This window comes from Poecilia reticulata, linkage group LG19 (assembly GCF_000633615.1).
Source record: "Poecilia reticulata strain Guanapo linkage group LG19, Guppy_female_1.0+MT, whole genome shotgun sequence".
NCBI lineage: Eukaryota > Metazoa > Chordata > Actinopteri > Cyprinodontiformes > Poeciliidae > Poecilia > Poecilia reticulata.
In genome coordinates, this window is record NC_024349.1 from 26,517,001 (window position 1) to 26,536,696 (window position 19,696).

At 39.8% G+C, this 19,696-nt stretch overlaps 2 protein-coding genes across 4 annotated transcripts in view; one reads left to right on the forward strand and one right to left on the reverse strand.

The window, feature by feature from the left end:
- Positions 1-6,122, forward strand: part of rnls (renalase, FAD-dependent amine oxidase) — a 17,436-nt gene extending 11,314 nt beyond the window's left edge. The window contains exons 6-8 of one of the 3 annotated variants that reach the window (XM_008438090.2): positions 4,543-4,716; positions 5,568-5,747; positions 5,807-6,122. In XM_008438090.2, coding sequence (XP_008436312.1) covers positions 4,543-4,716; positions 5,568-5,747; positions 5,807-5,904 — 452 coding nt within the window. In that variant the 3' untranslated portion in view covers positions 5,905-6,122. The remainder of the gene's footprint in view (positions 1-4,542; positions 4,717-5,567; positions 5,748-5,806) is intronic. The other 2 variants (XM_008438089.2, XM_017310799.1) reach the window with 2 other exon arrangements.
- An 837-nt stretch (positions 6,123-6,959) lies between these two features.
- Positions 6,960-19,696, reverse strand: part of ptenb (phosphatase and tensin homolog B) — a 20,244-nt gene continuing 7,507 nt past the window's right edge. The window contains exons 2-9 of the mRNA XM_008438083.2: positions 19,333-19,417; positions 17,681-17,725; positions 15,951-15,994; positions 15,631-15,869; positions 14,395-14,536; positions 13,944-14,110; positions 12,240-12,485; positions 6,960-12,008 (exon numbers count right to left, since the gene is read on the reverse strand). Of these exons, the coding sequence (XP_008436305.1) occupies positions 11,820-12,008; positions 12,240-12,485; positions 13,944-14,110; positions 14,395-14,536; positions 15,631-15,869; positions 15,951-15,994; positions 17,681-17,725; positions 19,333-19,417 (1,157 nt within the window). The 3' untranslated portion in view covers positions 6,960-11,819. The remainder of the gene's footprint in view (positions 12,009-12,239; positions 12,486-13,943; positions 14,111-14,394; positions 14,537-15,630; positions 15,870-15,950; positions 15,995-17,680; positions 17,726-19,332; positions 19,418-19,696) is intronic.

Sequence of the window (19,696 nt, forward strand, 5' to 3'; positions counted from 1 at the left end):
CTAATTCTGGTGAGCCTATGTGAATTGTAGCCTCAGTTTCCTATTCTTAGCTGACAGAAGTGGCACCCGGTGTGGTCTTCTGCTGCTGTAGCCCGTCTGCCTAAAGGTTTGACGTGTTGTTCAGAGATGCTCTTCTGCATACCTCAGTAGTAATAAGTGGTTATTTGAGTTACTGTTGCCGTTCTATCAGATTGAACCAGTCTGGCCATTCTCCTCTGACCTCTGGCATCAATAAGGCATTTGCTCCCACAGAACTGCTGCTCACTGGATATTTTCTGTTTTTCAGACCATTCTCTGTAAACCCTAGAGATGGTTTTTCGTGAAAATCCCAGTAGATCAGCAGTTTCTGAAATACTCAGACCAGCCCGTCTACCAACTACCATGCCATGTTCAAAGTCACTTAAATCACCTTTCTTCCTCATTCTGATGCTCAGTTTGAACTACAGCAGGTTGTCTTGGCCATGTCTACATGTCTAAATACATTGAGTGTCTGCTATGTGATTGGCTGATTCAACACTTGTGTTAAGAACCAGTTGGACAGGTGTACCTAATAAAGAGCGAGTAGTGCCGGTGCATGGCAGTCTTACATCTGTCAGGTGCATATGCCATATGACTTCATAGCCATATACTATGCTATCAGCCATATGCAGACAGCATAGCCATATGCTACTGAGCTTGTCACCATCAGTGTCACGTCCTCTGGATTTGATATAGTGTTATAAAAGTACAGACCATTTATCATCAAGGGTGCATTTCTAATGAGATGAATTTATTTGCAGTGCACAATGTTGTGTTCCATTATTAGTCGCTACTTTAAAATTTTTACTTCCATGTTGGAAAAATCAACTGGACTAAGAGTAGTAGAGTTGGGACGTGTGTTGGACACAGGTATTTGAACACATATTTGCCATTTGTTAACGAATGTAAATTAGTTTCAGTGTTGTATATAGGGGCTATAAATTCTGTGGGATGGACAGAAAATGTCCTCTGATTAATTAAATAATTGATTAATCTCAATTAACAAGTAACTTGTCTACTGTATTTGCAATAAAAAAGACGAGTTAAATAGAAGTCATCAGAGACCATTATATCAAATGTAATAACGTCTATTAATTTAATAAATATAAGAGCTACATCTAAACATTTTCCTGCTACATCTTTTACCAAAAAGATGTAGCAGAATTTTAAAATTTTTGGACATTTGACTGAGTTGAATGAATTGGACCCAAATGCTGGCAGGTTTAGTTGTATGACAGAGAGGGGCAGAAAAGAGAAGCGTGATGGTGAGCTAGATGTGAGTCCAGGGTTTCCTCTAGGATAGTGGTTCTAAACGTGGGCGGTGCCCCCCAGGGGGCGTTCAGAGGACGGCAGGGGGGGCTGGCGGAAATTTTTACAAAAGGGGGGCGCTGGGATTCCTTTGGGGGGCGTTTGGTCGAAGGTAAACTTTACACCTTATATGCACAACAATACCAGTTCAGACTTTGAGAAACTTGGTAAAACTGTATTGTGTAACATTAAATCATGCTTGGCTGCAATGTTTTCGATGGCAGCTCTTCTTCTATTCAGTGTTTGTTATCTTTTGGCACAGCTCCGTTCTCTTGCTAGTAGCTTCACCGCATCAGGTCAGCGTTACACCGGCTGATGACGTTGCTGTGATTCACTTTGTCTGGTGTCAGATTTTCTGATATTTTATGTTTTATTTAGGATTTTTGTACACATGTTTAGGCAGTTCTGTGATCATGTTAAGCAGCAACTTATATTAAAAAGTGTTTTATTTCCGTTTGAAGGCTGCACGCTTCCATGGAAGGACAACAGAAAATCGCTCTTATAAACATGTAATTACTAAAATCACAATACCCTCACTGTGTATCCCTCTGAAAAATGAACCAATTTAAATCAAGAAATCAATAAATCCCTCCATGGGTGATACCACGATAGAGAGCCTTCATTTTATAGCGTTAACACGGTGCTGTAAGTGGTCCGGTATGAAACGGGTGTGATAGAACAACACAGCACTTTTAAATTTCAATAATCAGAATGCAGAAATTGTTTCCGTTGTTTTAAAAGGTTTATGTCAGACTGCCTTTTCCCCATCGATACGCTTCCCGACCGCCCTAATCAAAGGAAACTAAATGGAAATGAATGAAGAACAAAATGCAAGAATAAACTAAGAAACTAAAGTAAATACACAGGAATAAACTGGTATGGCAAGACCTTTCAAGCAATAATTAATACAACTGTATGGCAAGAATAAACAGACATTATTTCTGGATAAAAGGTAAAATAATATTGCTGAAGTGCCATGGGTTTGTTGAGACCACATTTAATACTGAGAATAAATATATCTTACAGACCATAACAGTAAATAACTGATCACTTATTTATGTTTTTAATTAGATTTGATATATTTATTTCTTCAATATTATTTTTCATGTCAGTGTTAATGTCATGAGGTTGATGACTCCATGACACTTTCAGTTTGACTCATTAGGATTTGATTAAGAACCAGATTTGTTCTTTGTAATTTCTGTCCAGTAAAACTATTAATCTATAATCAATAGACAGGTCTATATAAAGATATAATCCATGTTTCTGTCTTATATTTGTATGGTATTAAAAGGAACTTTTATTTTTCCACTGAAAGCTCTGGTTTGAACAGTAAATGCCATGTGGGTGAAGTTTTATGGATGATACTCTGATGTCCCATTCTCCTGAAGGCAGCACAGAGCTGCACCACCAGAAACTGACAAACACTGAAGAGAAGAAGAGTTATGATTAATGTAGTTACAGTTCTATCCATGTTTTAATGTTGCAGCTCAGTCATTTTGCTAATGGTTCAAAGTTTAAACCGGCATGTTGTTCATCTTTTATCTGGTTATTTTGTGGAATATTTAACAACTAGAAAATGGCAAAGAATAAGATTTTTTTTTTTCACTCTGATTGGCTGCCTACGGGTTTTAAGTTGAATGTTCATTGTATTTTTCATAGACACCTGTGAAAATAATTTCTATTCTTATAACTTTTTTGTTCTCTGGCAAATAATTTTTAATGATAAATACAGAAACAAGCATAAAAATCAAAACATCTACAATAGTGATAGTAATATTAATAATAAAATAATAATCAGTGCAAAGTAGCCTACAAATTCTTTGGTGGGGGCGGTGAGGGACCTGGATAAAGGCTGGGGGGGCGCTGGGCTGAAAAAGGTTGAGAAACACTGAACTAGGATGTTTTTAAACAGGTTGGCTAACACGATTCTGGCAACACTACTGCAGAACAACAATAGTTTTAATTTAGGGCTGTCAAAGTTGACACAAGCAATTATTCTGTAAATTTTAACATATTAATTTTACATAATGCAGATTAGTTGAATGTCCTATTTTGACCTAAAAAGTCTGTCTCTTGTGGAGGGTTACCTAGTTCACAGCAATGTGTTATGGACTCAACTCACGGGGAGCAACAATAAAAGGTGAAAGTTTAAACCTTCCTGAATATAAAAACTTGGAAAACTGAGAGTCTTTGAACATGTTTAGTTTGAAACAATAAAACATTTTCTGAAAATGTGCATGGAGTGGCGATTTTTGATATGGGCTACATACAGTTGCCCAGGGGGCATCAGAAAGGGGTGTGGCACTCAAGAACTAGAAAATAAATATATGCTGTCAGTTGACCCCTGCATAAGTTGGCTCCTACTTGTATTCATGTGCAGTGAAGTAAGTTTCCATTAGTTTCTGTTCAATACTAAATTATGTGTATTCTGCTGCTGCAAAAAAACCATAACAGATAATTGTTTGGAATTCGGCAGAAAGAGGGGCCTGCCCAGGGAACCATTCCTGCAAGAGTGAGGAATGGTTCCCTCTGTGCATATTTATATTTTAAGCGTACACTGTATGATTAATCTGATTACATTTTTTTATTGACAGCACTATTTTAATTAGAACCAAAAACAAAATGGAATAAAAAAAAACATTTATTTACTATATTCACAGTGTACAACTGAAATTAAAACTGAATTGTAGTAATTTAATGGTTATTTCAGTTCATCTGGGTCCCAGCTGCCAGATTATTTGTGCTCACTTTTTTCTTCCCTCCCTCTTCTTCTCTGATGCTCTGATCTGACTCACTATGTTCACCTGTTCAGGAAGATGCATCCTCCTGCTCTGCCTCTCGACTTGGTGCCTATGCACAGCAGAGGACAGATGTAACTGATGTTTCAGAACATAAAGATCTGTGGGACACCTAGAGAAAATCTTCAAGAAGAATCAGTCAGTTATGTTTCAAGCATAAAATTATTTACAGATGTTGAGTTTTCTCAGAGAGGTTTCAAGGTCATAAGCAGTTCATCTGCTGTCTGGAACTTCAGGGAGCAGATAAGAGACTCCAGGGACATACTGTATTAGCAAAACTCAAGTCTCTAAAAGCAGTAATCATGGTGACATTTGATGAGTTGAAGTACCTAGGATCAAGCATCCAGGTATTACATTTCCTGTGATTCCCATGATGCAAGTGGTATTACAGACTGTCTGTCATTCTGTTTCTCAGTACTGTCTGTCCAGCAAACAGAGCAGTTGGAGGGTGTCAGGTACTCATCCCGCTTCGCTATTGCACTCTTCTTCTCTCCGGACGTTGTCTTCAGTTTTTCCTGGGGAGCGCGGTACGTCATTGACAGCCACTGCATCCGCTACATCGCTGTGGACAACAAGAAACGCAGCTCAGGTATCTTCACCCATCTGTATCTGATAAATAATGTCACTAGCATTAAAAAAATCAACTATTATAAACAAAGTTTTGTACTTGAAAATATAAATTGTTTGTGTAACATCACAACTTAACGTATAACTAACTTGTGAAAGCAAAACCCTGCCCCTGGCAGATTTGGAAAAAAAATCTGCCAGACTTGTCAACTTATCCACTTTGTTGCTACATTTATTGATTTTCCAGGCCCCTCTGTAGACTTTTGTAAAGAAAACAAAAAAAAACAACTAAAGACAAATCTAGAGACTTTTTTTTCTGTTGTTGACAATTTTAGTGGTGACAACACTGCAGCTCAGCTGCAGCCCGACTCTATAATGAACAGAGCATCTAAGGCTACCGTAGCCTATTCTGCTTCCTAAGCACTGCAGTAACCTGCAGATACCCATTCTACTCCATGTCCACACTGCAAATACATTGTGGAAATTGATTAAAACTGATTAATGCTATCAATCAATGCTCACCACAGTCACGCGTGGCTTGCTGTCCCAACTCCTGACTCCCAACCGGGCGGGACTGTGACCGAGTTGTACCAAGCTATATCTTTGTAACCAATAGCAAAATTCAACTGCTGAAGCACCGTTCAACCAAATGAGGCCCAGCAGTGAGATGGTTTTCAATAAAAGACAGCAGAACTAAACAAATTTAAATGAAAATGTTAAAATGTGCACAGTAGCATAATCAAACCATAAATAATCTATTTATACAGTTTCAGCAAATAAAAATTTATTTGAGGTTTAATTACACTTTACGTATCTCCACAAGAAATAAAATATTTGTCTCAAATTTTCATATTTATCCATATATTTTCTGAGATGCTCCAGGTCTCGGTCCATCCCTTGTCATCCACACCAGCGTTCCGTTTGGTCTGGCGCACTTGGAGAATGACAAGGATGCCATCCAGCCAATCATCTTGCAGGAGCTCCACAGGCTGCTCCCTGACCTCCCTCAGCCAGTCAGCATCAAGTTTCAGAAGTGGAGATACTCCCAGGTGAGTCAGTGTATCTCCTCCAGGTGAGGCAATGACTTACTCAGCTGTCCATTCCTTGTGCAGGTGCTGACCTCAGTGCCCAATTGTCCAGGCCACATGACTATCTCGGAGCAGCCGCTGCTCATATGTGGAGGAGATGCTTTCACCCACTCCAACTTTGATGGCTGTGTGGAATCTGCACTGAGTGTGTGCAAAGCACTGCAGCTCTCACTAGATGTCCAGCAGAACATTTGCCTCTAATTTGCACACTTATCCATATATTAACCTATTGACTGGGGTCATTTGCCTAAATGCATCAAGTGATTCAAAGATAAAACCAAATATGTCTTAGTTTTTCAAAGAATAAATGATTGTTATTAAAAACTTCTCTCCACACTAAGCTGCTCATAGGGGAATTTTACTGCCACAAGTAAAGATCTTACATTTTCAGTTTGGATTGAGAGCAGGAGCTCATCTCTTTCCTCAGCAAACTTGTAACACTTGCACTTACAGATTTAAAGGAGAAATGATAATATTTGAAAGAAAGCAAAAGCTTTGAAACAATTTTCTCTGCATTGTTTGTATTTACATTATGTAGCTGCATCTCATATTCTGGTGTTGTCCACTAGAGGTAGAAAAAGCAACTTCAGCTTTGGTCATGCTCCCAGGACAGATCGTGTCACACTGTTCTGTGTTTCAAGTGTCAGGAAGTCATGAAATGCTTACAAAAGAATAATACTTTGTTTTTGTCAATTTAATTGTTTTCCAACTGGGCAAAACTGCTGCTGATTTATCTGTTCAAACACTTTCTTGGAAAGTCAAACAGAAAATGGTTCTCAGCTGGTTTACTTTAAATTCTAAAAACCTGCAGGACTGTAAGACTGCAATTTTGAGCTGTGGAACAGCAGAACAAGCTTCTGTACTGTTCCCTAAAACGTTTTCTTCGTTTCTCCTCAGGGTTCTCCTATACATCTTGAAGTTCTCAGACAGAACCACATTCTACATGGTTTCATTCTGTTCTCAGAGAACTGGATCTAAACCTACAGAATATGGTTCATGCTGGGAGCAGAACCGCAGCTTCAGGGCTTGAGCCTGCAGGACAATAGATCTTGGAAATGCTTTAGTTTCACAGCTTACTTCTAACATCTGCTATCACATTCAGGTTTTCATTGATCTTTTGACTTCATGAAGGTCAATGAGAGCTGTAGTTTTTAAAGAAACAGAAAAGCGCCATGGGTGTTTATAAATAGTTTATTACTTTACAGTGTTTTTTTTTCCCATTATAAAATGGGTAGCGGCAGATAAAAGAGGGGAGGGGTCAGAATAATGTGTGTGTATGGTAACAACTCAAAGTGTCACAGCAACTCTGCTGTTTGACATCTGACTGAAAAAAATAAATGTTTACAAAAATCTTTTGAAGCTGATGGTTCCACAACTCAGAACTCGTCAGTGTGTTGCTGACAGCCATTCTACAGGAACAATCTACAGTTGTGATTGAAGGCTTTTATTATTTGGAACTTAAAATATCCATTGAGTAGCAGAATCAGATGTTCCAATAAAGCTGAACACTGGTGTCATGAAATGTACAGGTTCAAGCACCAACATACCAACGTTTTGCTAATCAGCTGAACAAAAATCGCTGACTGGACAACCAACGACCACTTCAACCCAAAATCACACAAACATCCAAGTGAGTTTTTTGTTGCTATAAATGGAGATTGAAATGGAACTTGAATGGTCAAGTTTTGATTCAAACATGAGCAGTGTGATATATCATGTATTTGAAGACATGAATGATACTGTCTGTCTGATAAAGTCAACTGACCCAGTTGATTTGACCGTTGATTCCTCTGATCCATGTAGCCCACCCAAAACCCATTTCCAAAGTCCAGAACCCACTTCTCAGAGCAGGAATCAACCCACCTCTGACATGTGAACTTCCTGAATGAGCTGCAGCTTAGCATCTGAAACCTAATGAGATGAGCTGAAGATCCAGAACAAGCAGAGGTGTTATCTTGGAGCTCATCGCTATTCATACAGGGAGTTCTGACAGATGATTCTGCTTCCAACTGAACACCATACTGGTTCCAATTCTTCTCACAAATCTAAACATTTGAGCTTCTTAGCTGAGGATGAGTACTGAAATACTTTACGATATCAGCACCTTTAGGAAAGGCCATAAATTCATCCACCTGATGCGTGTCAAAAAAATGAACAGCTGGTTCTTATTTAACAATGTTCTTATTTAGCTAATTCTGCCTTAACTCCTCGTGCCAGGCAGTTTCCCTTACAAAGTCCAAATCCCCTATTAAGATATTAACCCTAACCCATTAAGATTTAGTTTTGGAGTGGAAATAAGGCTCCAAGAATCAATTTGGAACGCTTCCTCATTGATATAGGGTTGGGAATTTGGAAGACTGTTGGAAAAACTACTTCAACAGCCCTCAGAAACTTAACAATTTTTGCCCAGTTGTCAGTTCTCTGTGTTTTCATAACCCTTCATTAGACATATCGAACCCTTACCAACACCGGACAGAAAATATACAGTCCCCTCCTAAAGTATTGGAACAGCAAGGCAAATTGCTTCAAAGATGTTTGGGTTTAACATCAAAACATGTACAGGACGAGTTCAGAATGTCAACTTTTATTTCCTGGTTTTTACAAGTAGACGTGGTAAGTAAATTTGAATATCTCACTATTTGTGTTGCACCACAGCATTTTTAGGTGAGCAGAAGGAACAAAGAAATTTAACGAGAATAGTATTTAATATTTGGTGATATAACTCTTATTTGTAATGACTGCCTCAAGCCTGTGACCTGTTGACATCACCAACTGTTGCATTCTTTGTTTGTGATGCTATTCCAAGCTTTTACCGCTGCTTCTTTCAGTTCTTGTTTGTTTCGGAGGGTTTCTCCCCTGAAACATTTCAGGAGGTGAAATGCATTTTCTTTTGGGTTAAGGTCAGATGATTGACTTGGCCAGTTTAAAACCTTGCATTTTTTTCCTCTGTTGAAGTTCTTTGTTTTGCTGGATGTGCGTTTTGGGTCACTGTCCTGCTGCATGATAAAATGTCTCCCAATTAGTTTGGATGCATTTCCATGTAAATTGGCAGACAAAATGTTTCTGTACACTTCTGAATTCATTCTGCTGCTACCATCATCACTTACATCGATAAAAAAATAATGAGCCTGTTCCAGAAGCAGCCATGCACGGCCAAGCCATGACATTACCTCCACCGTCCTTCACAGATGACCTTATGTGTTTTGAATTCAAAGCAGTTCTTTTCTTTCTCCAAACTTTGGCCTTTCCATCACTTTGATGTCTTTGTGGGGTTCCTTCGCCACAGAGACAAAGAACCACAAAGATTATTACCATTACAGAGTCCTGGGGATCAAACACTTCTGAACTAAGAAACCCATTGGTTTTATCAGTCTTATGGACTGATGAAACCAATCTTATAGATTGTGTACCAGAACTTTTCTGGCTCATCTCTTACTTCTTTGCAAATTGCAATCTGGCCTTGCGATTCTTACTAAGTGGTTTGCATCTTTGGGTATAGCCTCTATATCGGAGTCTTCTTCGAACAGTGGATTGTGATAAGTTCAGCCCTGCACCGTGGGGTCGTTGGTGATGACACTTACTGATGTTTTAGGATTTTTATTCAGTTCTCCCAATATTTCTGTCTTCAGCTACTGCCTGTTTGCCGTCTTTGACTCAGTTTCTTTCTTATTCAGAACATTCCAATTGTGCTTGCTATGTCCATTGTTTGGCCAATGGGCCTGATTGATTTCCCTTCTTTTCTCAGCTTCAAAATGGCTTTCTTTTGTCCCTTAAACACCTCTCTTCTCTTCATGTTGGTTTATCCTCTTCAACAAGATATATCTAGCTAATAGGTTTAAGCATAGGCCAAAAAGAAGACTAGTCAAGCAGAGCTATTTAATGTTTGAATAATCAATGTTAAACACGTACCACCCTTTGTTTGAATCCACTTTTTTCAAAGGAGCCAAACTATTGGAACACCTGGTCAACAAGGAACACCTTTCGATCACGTGTTCCAATAGTTTGGCTCCTTTGAAAAAAGTGGATTCAAACAAAGGGTGGTACGTGTTGAATTGTTTAACACATCTATATGTTAAACCCAAATGTCTTCATTGTTCAACAAAAACAAAGCAGTTTGCCTTGCTGTCCCTTTTGGAGGAGACTGTATCTGTCCCTGAGAGAGAATGTTCTACAAGGTTCTACCAATCCAATATCTGATCAGAGCTTCAGCTTTCACCCCATGGATTGATCTAGATCGGATGGAGAAGTTTCATGACCAGTGATTTGAACTAAGGGTCAAGAGTCCTTCATTGTCAGATACGCTCCAGCTCAGTCAGTTTCCGTGTGAACCAATCTGAAGACTGTGCATAGCAAACAGTTACAGCGCTGATGCAACATAAGAGGAAAAAAATATATGGAAAACTAGGGGAGGAAAAAACTGACCAGAGTCAGGCTCTAAACTGGAACATCTCCAAGTAGCTTCAGAGAAATTTTAACTTGATGTCTAGATTACATGATCCCGGTTTGACATTACACACATATATAAAAAAGAAAAAAATCAAAGTTAAGCACTTTGAAATGCCTTGTTGTTGAAAATGTGCTATATAAATAAAATTACCTTACCTTAACCATCAGAAGCACTTCTGATTTGACAAATCTGGCCCATTAGGAGGCTCTATAATTAGACCTTCTGAAATGTTTTAGCACCAGAAACCTTAAAAAAAAACAGCTGAGCTGTAGTGACACTCTGGGGGGTGGGGCACAGCCTTCTTACAGTTTCAGACCAGTCATTCTAAACCTGGATTCACAACCTGGATTGCATTTCCAGAAGTAGCTTATATGATAAGTTCATGAAACTAACAGAAAGGTGCCAAACAACCAGAAGAGCTTTTCTAGCTGGATTGAACATGCTCAGGAATATTTACAAGGCTGAAGTATCTGGAACAGGGATGGTTAGCGAGATGAGCTTGTTTGCTGTTTAGGTTAATGATAGATGGAAGCTAGAGGAAAACAATACACTTCCTATACCTGGGATTTGACAGACTCCCAACAGCTGATTGACAAAATGCCAGTTGATTTGGAATAGGTTTCATCAACAGGGCTGGAAAGTTCCTTTGAGCGACACATCGCCACAAAGACAAGGAACCCCAAAGATTATTACCATTACAGAGTCCTGGGGATCCAACACTTCTGAACTAAGAAACCCAAACACATACTGTGCCAACACTAAGGTTTGGATCAAGCTCAGCTGGAAATCCACAACATTATGTCAGGAGGACATCTTGGGATCAGAACCCAAAGCTAACCTTAAAGATTTCCTGCTCTAACTATTTAAAAAAATTCTAAACCATTAGCCAGAAAATCTACACACTAAAATATCCTTCTGTGATCTAGACTGTTTTTCATCCTTCAACAGAACCTCCTCAAGCTGCCTACCAGAGCGTTGGGATCAAACTCAACCAGAGGCTCTAATTTTAAAACTTCTGAATTCAGATGTGCATCTGGGCTCACATCTAAATCTTTTTTGATCCTGATCCTGATTGGATTATGATCAATTTAAAGAAACATTTCAATAGGAAAGCAGCTGACATGATTTTGGACAAGAATTTAATGCTCAAGAATTTAAAGAGAAGAACCAAAGCCGGAACTCAGACAGGACAGAAATGGAAACAAAGTTAGAATATTTTTGTTTCCAAAACAAAAACATTCTTCTGGAGGAAAGAAAGAAAGAAAGAAGATTCTAGGAAAGGTTAGGTTCATCTCAATGAAGAAAACCTCTGACTTTGTGAGATTCAAGTTTTACTCGGTTTCTGTTAAAATGTCCCATTCTGTGCCCCAGCCACTTTCAACTGCTCACCCCACCATGATTGTTTGGTTGTGCACCGAGTAGATAAAATAAGTTTGGTGTCATTATCTGATCCAAGCTCTTTAAACCCAGAGTCCACAGATCAATTCTGGCCCAGACGTCTGGTCGAATACTGGTCTCCATCCAGTGTTCCTGGCCTTGTGTATTTATGTACACGTTTACACTGAATATGTGTGTGTGTCTCTGTGTGTGTCAGACTTTTGTGATCTGACTATGGAGATCATCTTCGAATGGTTCGTTCTCAGGGTCTGAGTCTGTAGTGTCCGAGTAGCGATAGTGATCCGGCTCGTTGTCGCTGACGTCTGGTGTCACTGAGGTCGACATACTGCACGTGTCACAGTTGGCTCCTTCCTCCACAGTCTTTGTGAAAAACAGTTTGACCTGAGGAACAGAAATAGCAGGAATGTTCTCAATGAGCAGAAAAATCTAATGTTCCTGCATGCACCCAAATGAGCAATATGATTTATTCTTTATTTATATTTTAGTTTTCCATAAAAAATCCGAAAAAAGTTAAAGAATGATTATCCAAAAGTAATTCAGAGAGCATCTGTGAAAAGTGGGCGTTGTTTTCAGTCTGAATAAACAATGACTGAAGCATCAATCTGGCTTTACCTTAAAGTTTGGGGAGAAGTTCTTGTTAGCTTTATCCTTATTGGCTTTATCCAACTCATTCTTGTCAAGTGTCAGAACCAAGAAGTCTCTGTCGCTGGTCTCACTACCCATCATCAATTCTGGATTCTGAAACATTCTGTCAGAAAGATCTCGAAGTGTTGCGAAGCTACCATTCTCCAGTCTGTCCGAGGACTCCTCTGGCCCTGGGATGAAGAATGTGTTGATCCAAAAATGGAACATCTTTTCCTATAAGGACAAAGGAAGAAGAGTACCAGGGATCAGTCAGCTGAGATGGTTTGTGTTGTAAGATCAGGTGTTCACAGTGGTGAAGATTTAACCTGAGCTTCATCACTAGGAATGCCTGAAGATCCATGCGGAAACTCAAACTCAGATTAAACTGGAAAGACGGGAGTGGAGGAACATCCTGCAGAATGTAAGAATATCTGGAGCCGGAAAACATGAAAAGAGGTTCTTGTCCTAATTTTTGCAGTAGAAATATATGTTTACCCAGAACCTCTGAAATTAAACAGAACCCAATCAGAAAAACAGCTTATTTTTAAAAAGCATTCCTAACCCTCACTTATTAAGTTGCAGATGTTTTACTTCTGTTCTGATCTGGATCATGTTCTAGCTGCAAAACCAAACACTTCCCCAACTTTTCTGGGGGAATCCCAAGGCTAGCCGCAAAGCACAGTTCCTCCAGTGTGTTCTGGAGCAGTCTAGAACACAGCAAGATCTATTCTAAACTCAGTTGTGCTGCTAAGAAAGTGGGTTGGAAGTACCCAGAACACCTGACCTGGGAGGCATTTAGGAGGTGTCCTAACCAGATGCCCGAGCAAATTCAACTGGCTCCTCTCAATGTGAAGAAGCAGCAGCTCTACTCTGAGGCCCTGCTGGATGACCAAGCTTCTCACCCTATGCCTAAGGGAGAGGACAGACACACTGTGGAAAAACTTTATTTCAGCCACTTGTTCTTTCAGTCACTCCCCAAAGCTTGTGACCATAGATGAGAGTAGGAACATGGATCAACTGGTTAAGCAAGAACTCATCTCTTGAGCTCTTGAAGTGCGGTGCACCTCTTGAAGTACGCTTAAGAGGTGCACTGATCCTCATCCTGGCTGCTTCGCATTCAGCTGCAAATTGTTCCAATGAAAACTGGAGCTCACAATCTGATGAAGCCAATAGAACCACATCATCTGTGAAAAGCAGACACAATCCTAATGCCACCAAAACATATCCCCCTTTTAACACCTTGGCTCCACCTAGAAATTCTGTACATAAAGATTGTGAACAGAACTGGTGACCAAGGGCAACCTTGGCGAAGTCCAACTATCATTGGAAACAAGCCAAACTTAATGCCAGTAACGTGGTATTAAGTCATATAGGGACTTAACCTAACAAAAGGCATGGTACCCATACTCCCCCTACAGAATTCCAGAGGGACCCAGTCGAATGCCTTCTCCAAGTCCACAAAATACATATGGTTGGGCAATCTCTCATGTGTCCTCCAGAACCCACTAACGGTGTAGAGCTGGTTCTGTGTTACACGACCAGGACAAAAAGCTGGTGGTGTAACACTGAAAGGAGTCTTCTGGAATCCAAGATTGGACTAACCGGCAAACTCTCCTCTCTAGGACTTCTTTTCTAACTCAAAAAGATCAAATGATCAAATTCAATCAAATCAAATTATGAACTCCTGCTCACCTTCTTCATCATCTTGTTTTGCTTGTGAAAGAACTCCACCTTGATGTCTCCGCAGACAGGTAGTGGCTGAGGGAACTCAAACAACATCAGCTTGTCCTCCCTGCGAGTATAAGCAGGGTTGTAGGTGTGGATCTTCACTTTTAGCTGGTAGACCACAAAGTGAGGGTCTAAAGACACAAAAACACCTGAGCGTCACTCCCTTCTTCTAGATCACATAATGAACTGAAATGGAACTCGAATATGGTCTGCAACTGAACCGAGAACAGTTTGGGTCTGGGTAGGGACGTAGAATTGAGACTTGGCATGGGTCTGATTCTAGAACTGAAAAGTATCTGGAAACAATATTACATTTCTAACATGATCTCAGTATGAACTAAATCATCCAGAAACTAGACTACGCTCTGGACTACGAAAGATTAACCAGGGTCTGGATCTGGTTTCTAGAACTTACTGCATGTACCAGCCGTGAACATAGGGATGGTTTCAAACAACATTTTGTGGAAGAGCAGTGCCACAGGTTTGTAGTGCAGCCGGTTCCTGAGCAGGAAGTTGTAGTAGATGACATAGCGGCGCTGGCTGGGAATGGTCACACCCTGAACACACACAAAGAATAACAGCATCAAGATTGGGTGGGATTTTCACACCACAAAAGTCCTTTGGTCCACTTGTATCATTCACACCAAAAATGGACTTTATTTTTTTTGTTTGGTGCAGTTTACTTTCACATTGTATTTTTTGAAAGTGAACTATACTTTGTAAACAAAGCCATGTCATTGATGATTGTTGCTAACATTTGATAGAAATGATGAGGGGCAGAACAGAGCACAGACCCAGAAAAAAAAGAAAACAATCATGCAAGTCCTGCATGCTGAATTTATGTTGTACACATTAACATGTGCTTGTTATTACAATTGCAATACAATTTTGAATGTCAAGAGCTGGTCATTCAACTCAGGTTTCGCGATGTGATATTTCTCATTTTGGAACCACGTCAGCAAATGCGTGCTGCTAACTTAATAAGCCATGACACAACATGCTGGCAGCAGCATTGCTAAGCAGAAGACGACAGGTCAGGTATGATTTCATTACAATTAGTACATGCAGTAGTCGTGTTAGCAACACTGAAGGGCTCATTTTTACCATGATGCCCAGCAACGGTGTCTTGAGAAGTCCAAAAAGACGTATGTTTCCTGTAGTTGGTTCAAAACGAGACAGGTCTGTATTCACTCCAAAAGCAAACCGAACCAGGGTTAGTTTGAAAGTGGACTCAGACCACTAACTCAAAAAGTGGGTCTCTCTCTGTTTGGGGAGCACCAGGGTCCACTTGAGCATATTTACACTTGCACAAAAGGTTCGAACCAAAGAGGAAACGAACTCTAGTCCATTTAAAGCAGACAAAAGATGGCAGCTCAGTTCAACCAGCTGCAAACCAGAACATAAGGATCATAAAGATCCAGCTGCTCATTGTTTCTTTCTCCTTACTGTTAAACTTCAAACCTAACACACTCGGCAGGTCCAACTTTATTTGCATTCTGACCTGATTCATGATAAGGAACAGAGATCGGGAGAAGGATCAAGGATGTTGGTGTAAACTCAATAACCCAGAGGACATTCCTGCTTGTAACATATGGCAAACACACACGTGTTTTTATCTTTACTTGGTCTTTGCTCTTCCTGACTTACTGACCTTCTTGTCTCTTGTCCGGACCTCTCCATAGAAATCTAGGGCCTCCTGAGCTTCCTGGAACTTCCCTCGGTGCAGCAAGTAGGCACAAATCATGACTCCAGTGCGGCCCTTTCCTGCCTTACAGTGGATGGCAGCCACATGATGCTCATCTTCACTAAGCCACTGATCCAGGTCCTCACAGAATGGCTTGATTAGCTCCAGCTGGGGCGGGTTGTGGTCTTCGAATGGATACTGAGCCACTAAAACAGAACTGAGTAGTTAGTAAGGATAAATACAAAAACTGGTCTTCCAACAGGTCAGAGGGCGGGAGACTGTCTCACCTCTACAGCTGAACTTTGAAGTGTCGTAGTGTCGCTCTGCACACCTAAGGAAATAGGGAGGCTTTTTAAGAAACTCAAAGACATTGTACAATAATAAAATTAAAAATAACAGTAATAAGAAATCATGGAAATGTTACAGAGTAAGAAAATTTTTAAAAGATGGGTCTTGAGTATAGAATCTGTATGAAATCTCACTTTAAAGTTGACTTGCAGATTTGAAAGTGAGAAGGTCAGAACAATGACAGATGGTGACGAGGAGTATTTTGAATTCAATGAGCTTAGAGTTACGGAGCCAATGTATATTTTGAAGAACTGGGATTATGTGGTCATGGGAGAGGGTGTGAATTAAGGTTGGGTGATATCCAGGATTTTCTAAGTCGATATTCGTCAGTCTATCAAATGAAGATGGGTGACATATTCACACAGGTGACCTTTGGACTTTTTGTGTGTGTGTGTAAAAACAAGTAACCTAACAATGATTCGCCAGCTTAGAACACAAAAGTAAAAAAAAATGGAGGAATTAGTTGCCAAAAAAACCCCAACAAAGTCACCTATTTGGGATTGCTTTGGCTTTTAACAGGATGAAGAGGTAAACCACAGGCTGTGGATTGCAACTTGAGCAGTTTGGAGGTGCTGCAGCTCTAGCAAGCTCTGAAAAAGTTTTTCACTACCAGAAATACAAAACACAGTTCAATAAGAAAATTACCGCCCCATGTGGACACAGGGCACCTTAGCTGTAAATATTTCTCAAAGGAAAATGCATAAAAGGCGTTTCCAATTGATGGAAACAAATAGCAGGCAAACATACTGGTCTGTGGAAAGCAACTCTTTGAGAGGAGCTAACATCAGCTGGCTTGCCTAACCACATATTTGTGGCTGGTGAGACCACAAAGTCATGAGTGCACCTTCTGAACTTGTCTTCAGATCCACTGGTAAAATTGTTAACCACCTGCGCAGGCTGCACACACTGCCAAATTCAAAGTAAGACTTCATGACATGGTTGTTTCCTTTATAAAAGCATTTCTAAAATGTATCTAGAAGACATTGAAGAGTTTCCCTGTTTGAATTCTGCATAGTTTTTGGGTGTTTACATCATGTATTTATTTTGAATGCATCAAATCACTCAAAAAGAAACTGTGGCAGGGATTAGTTTTTATTCTTTTAATTTTAGTTTGTGTTTAATTTAGTATTTAAACAGCATGGTCATACAAATTCAGAAGCACAATTAAACTAGGGAAAGGCCAGTCACCCCTCACTGTATTTCAATAAATGTATTTTCTGAAAATAGGGTAGTGTATTTCTGTTCCAGGTTTGGTAAATAAATTGCTGCTGCAGTTGGAGGAACTTTGGGGAAAAAAAACTAACTGGAACGACAGTAGTTGATGGTGTGCTGCGCCTTTTGGCTTCAATCAAGAATTGTTACTAGTGTAATAAAAAAGTAACTCAGGCAAAAAAAAAAAAACACCTTTAAGAAGAAACAACCAGCAAAGGGCGCAGTCTTTCATCAATGGTCAATAAATTTGTCCAATCGCCCAATATTAGTATGTGGTTGGGAGGGCAGCTGAGATAATATGAGCTGGAGTTTGTTTGTTTAACACCTCCATAATTACCTGAGGAGGGAAAATCCGGAGAGAGAAATCTTTGACCTCTAAACGTCTTTACCAGGAATGCTCCTAAATGTGAAGGGATCAAAAGTTGAACCAGGCTAACAAGAGGAAAGTAGTACTTACAAGTTATAGATCTTATAGTGATTCTTGTGCTTGGAATCCAAGAACCTAAAAATAAAAATAAGTTAATTAGGTATCATAAATCAGTTTGAGTTTCCTCAGAGTGGTTTCCTCTTCAGAGTTTCTCTCTCAAAGTGAATATGATCTGTTGCAGTGGTGATGTTCAGTCTCTAAAGGCGGATGCTGTCCCATGTGTCTGCACAGTCCACACCACCAGAGGTGGGATCTTGCACACATGGCATCACGTTGCAATTTCACACAATTAGTGCTTTGATACTAATTGTAATCATTACCACAAGTACCAAGGGTATCACATTTCACCAATCAATGAAAAGTTTTAATTGAAAAAAATAGAGACAAAGAGAGAAGTAGGTCAGTTATGCTAGCTCGACTTTGACAACTTTAACATGTAGATGTGCTGCAGAATTCAGTGTTCTTGGTTCAGTAAAAAGAAAAAAAAGGCGAGTTGTTCTTCAACGGTTTTCCTGCATTATGTCCCCTTTCCTCTTGCACACTGCACTGAATTAACAATTCCTACATCTCCAGGTTTCATTTTGTTAAAGGAATTGTAAAACTGCGGCAGCGTGGTTGAGGATGGCAAGTAAAATGATTCTTTTGCTCTCCACCGTTGTGCACATACGCAAAATTTACAGATGAAAGCAATAACATGCAGAGTGTCTATACCTGACATGCTGCATGTTATTACACTTTAGAAACCACGATGATTGTTATAAGCGTTTGATTTTAAGATGGGCAGTCTCTCCTCTTCATTTCTTCTTCTGTGGTATTGTTTGTTAAATTGTGCCCCTTATATCCTCTCCTTTTGTGATGTTGTCTTGTTGGTGTTGGTTGCTTTTTTTGTTCTCATTGCCATTATAACACAGGGTTGCCCACAAAAAAGTAGCCCGCCTTCATGCCAGAGTGGCCACCGGACTTAACAACTTATGACTTTTATCTGTGGGGCAATGTGAAGGGAAAAGTGTACGCTAATAACCCGAGAACTTTACAGCAGTTGAAAGACAATATTTGTAATGCAATTCAGAGCATTGGTGCCCCAGAGTTGCGTTGCGTATATGACAATATGTTAAGGCGCGCCCAAAACTGCATTGATGCACAAGGGGATCATTTCCAGCACTTTCTGTAAGGAGTGAGTAAAGATTTGGGCGTTTCAAGATCTTTCTTTCTTTAAAGAAGGCCGCCAGTAATACTATAGTAACGCAGGCTACTTTTCCGTGGGCCACCCTGTATATAAATCCATCCCATAATGTGAATATTTAAGTGAAGGTACAACTGTATACGTTATATCACGGTCACTAATAACCAGAACAACACAGAAAGGATTTGGTTACACAGAGAGGTAATAGTTAGAAGTTACATTGTCACAGTGCAGAACTCATCTAACTACACATAGTATGATTATCACATGATCCAACATGTGATACAGTTAAACCCTCCCTGTTAAACTTAACAGTTACTGTGAAAACATGGAACATACAAGCATCCAAAGTTATTATTTATGACATATTTCTTGTTTGAGAAGTTGTTAACGAGGCAGATGTTTGATCTCGGCTCTAAAGCAAACCCACAACACCTCAGTTTGATTTTTTCATAAAACTGCTTTGTCTGTGGCCCAGTTTGTTCTGTCTGTGACTCACCGAACAACATCATCGATATTGTTCCTGTAGACGCCTTCAAGTCGCTCAGCGGGAAAACCCATGGCAATGATGTTGGGATAGATATCTGATTGGTAAGTTCAGGAAAGTAACCTGTGGAACAGCTCAGACAAACGTTTCTAAATTGGCAAAATAAATAGTTTACAACTCCTTCTCTTAACAACTCAAATAATTCAGTGTTAGTCTCACATTCATATTATACAAGTCATGACAAGCTCTCAGCTCCACTGATTGACGTTCAACAAAAAATTGAATCAATATCCAGGGCGTGGCAGAGGTGGTCCAGCCTGTGTGGCATTAGGCACTATTGATATTCAGATCCTCTGGTTGTAAGAGCGAGGGTGGG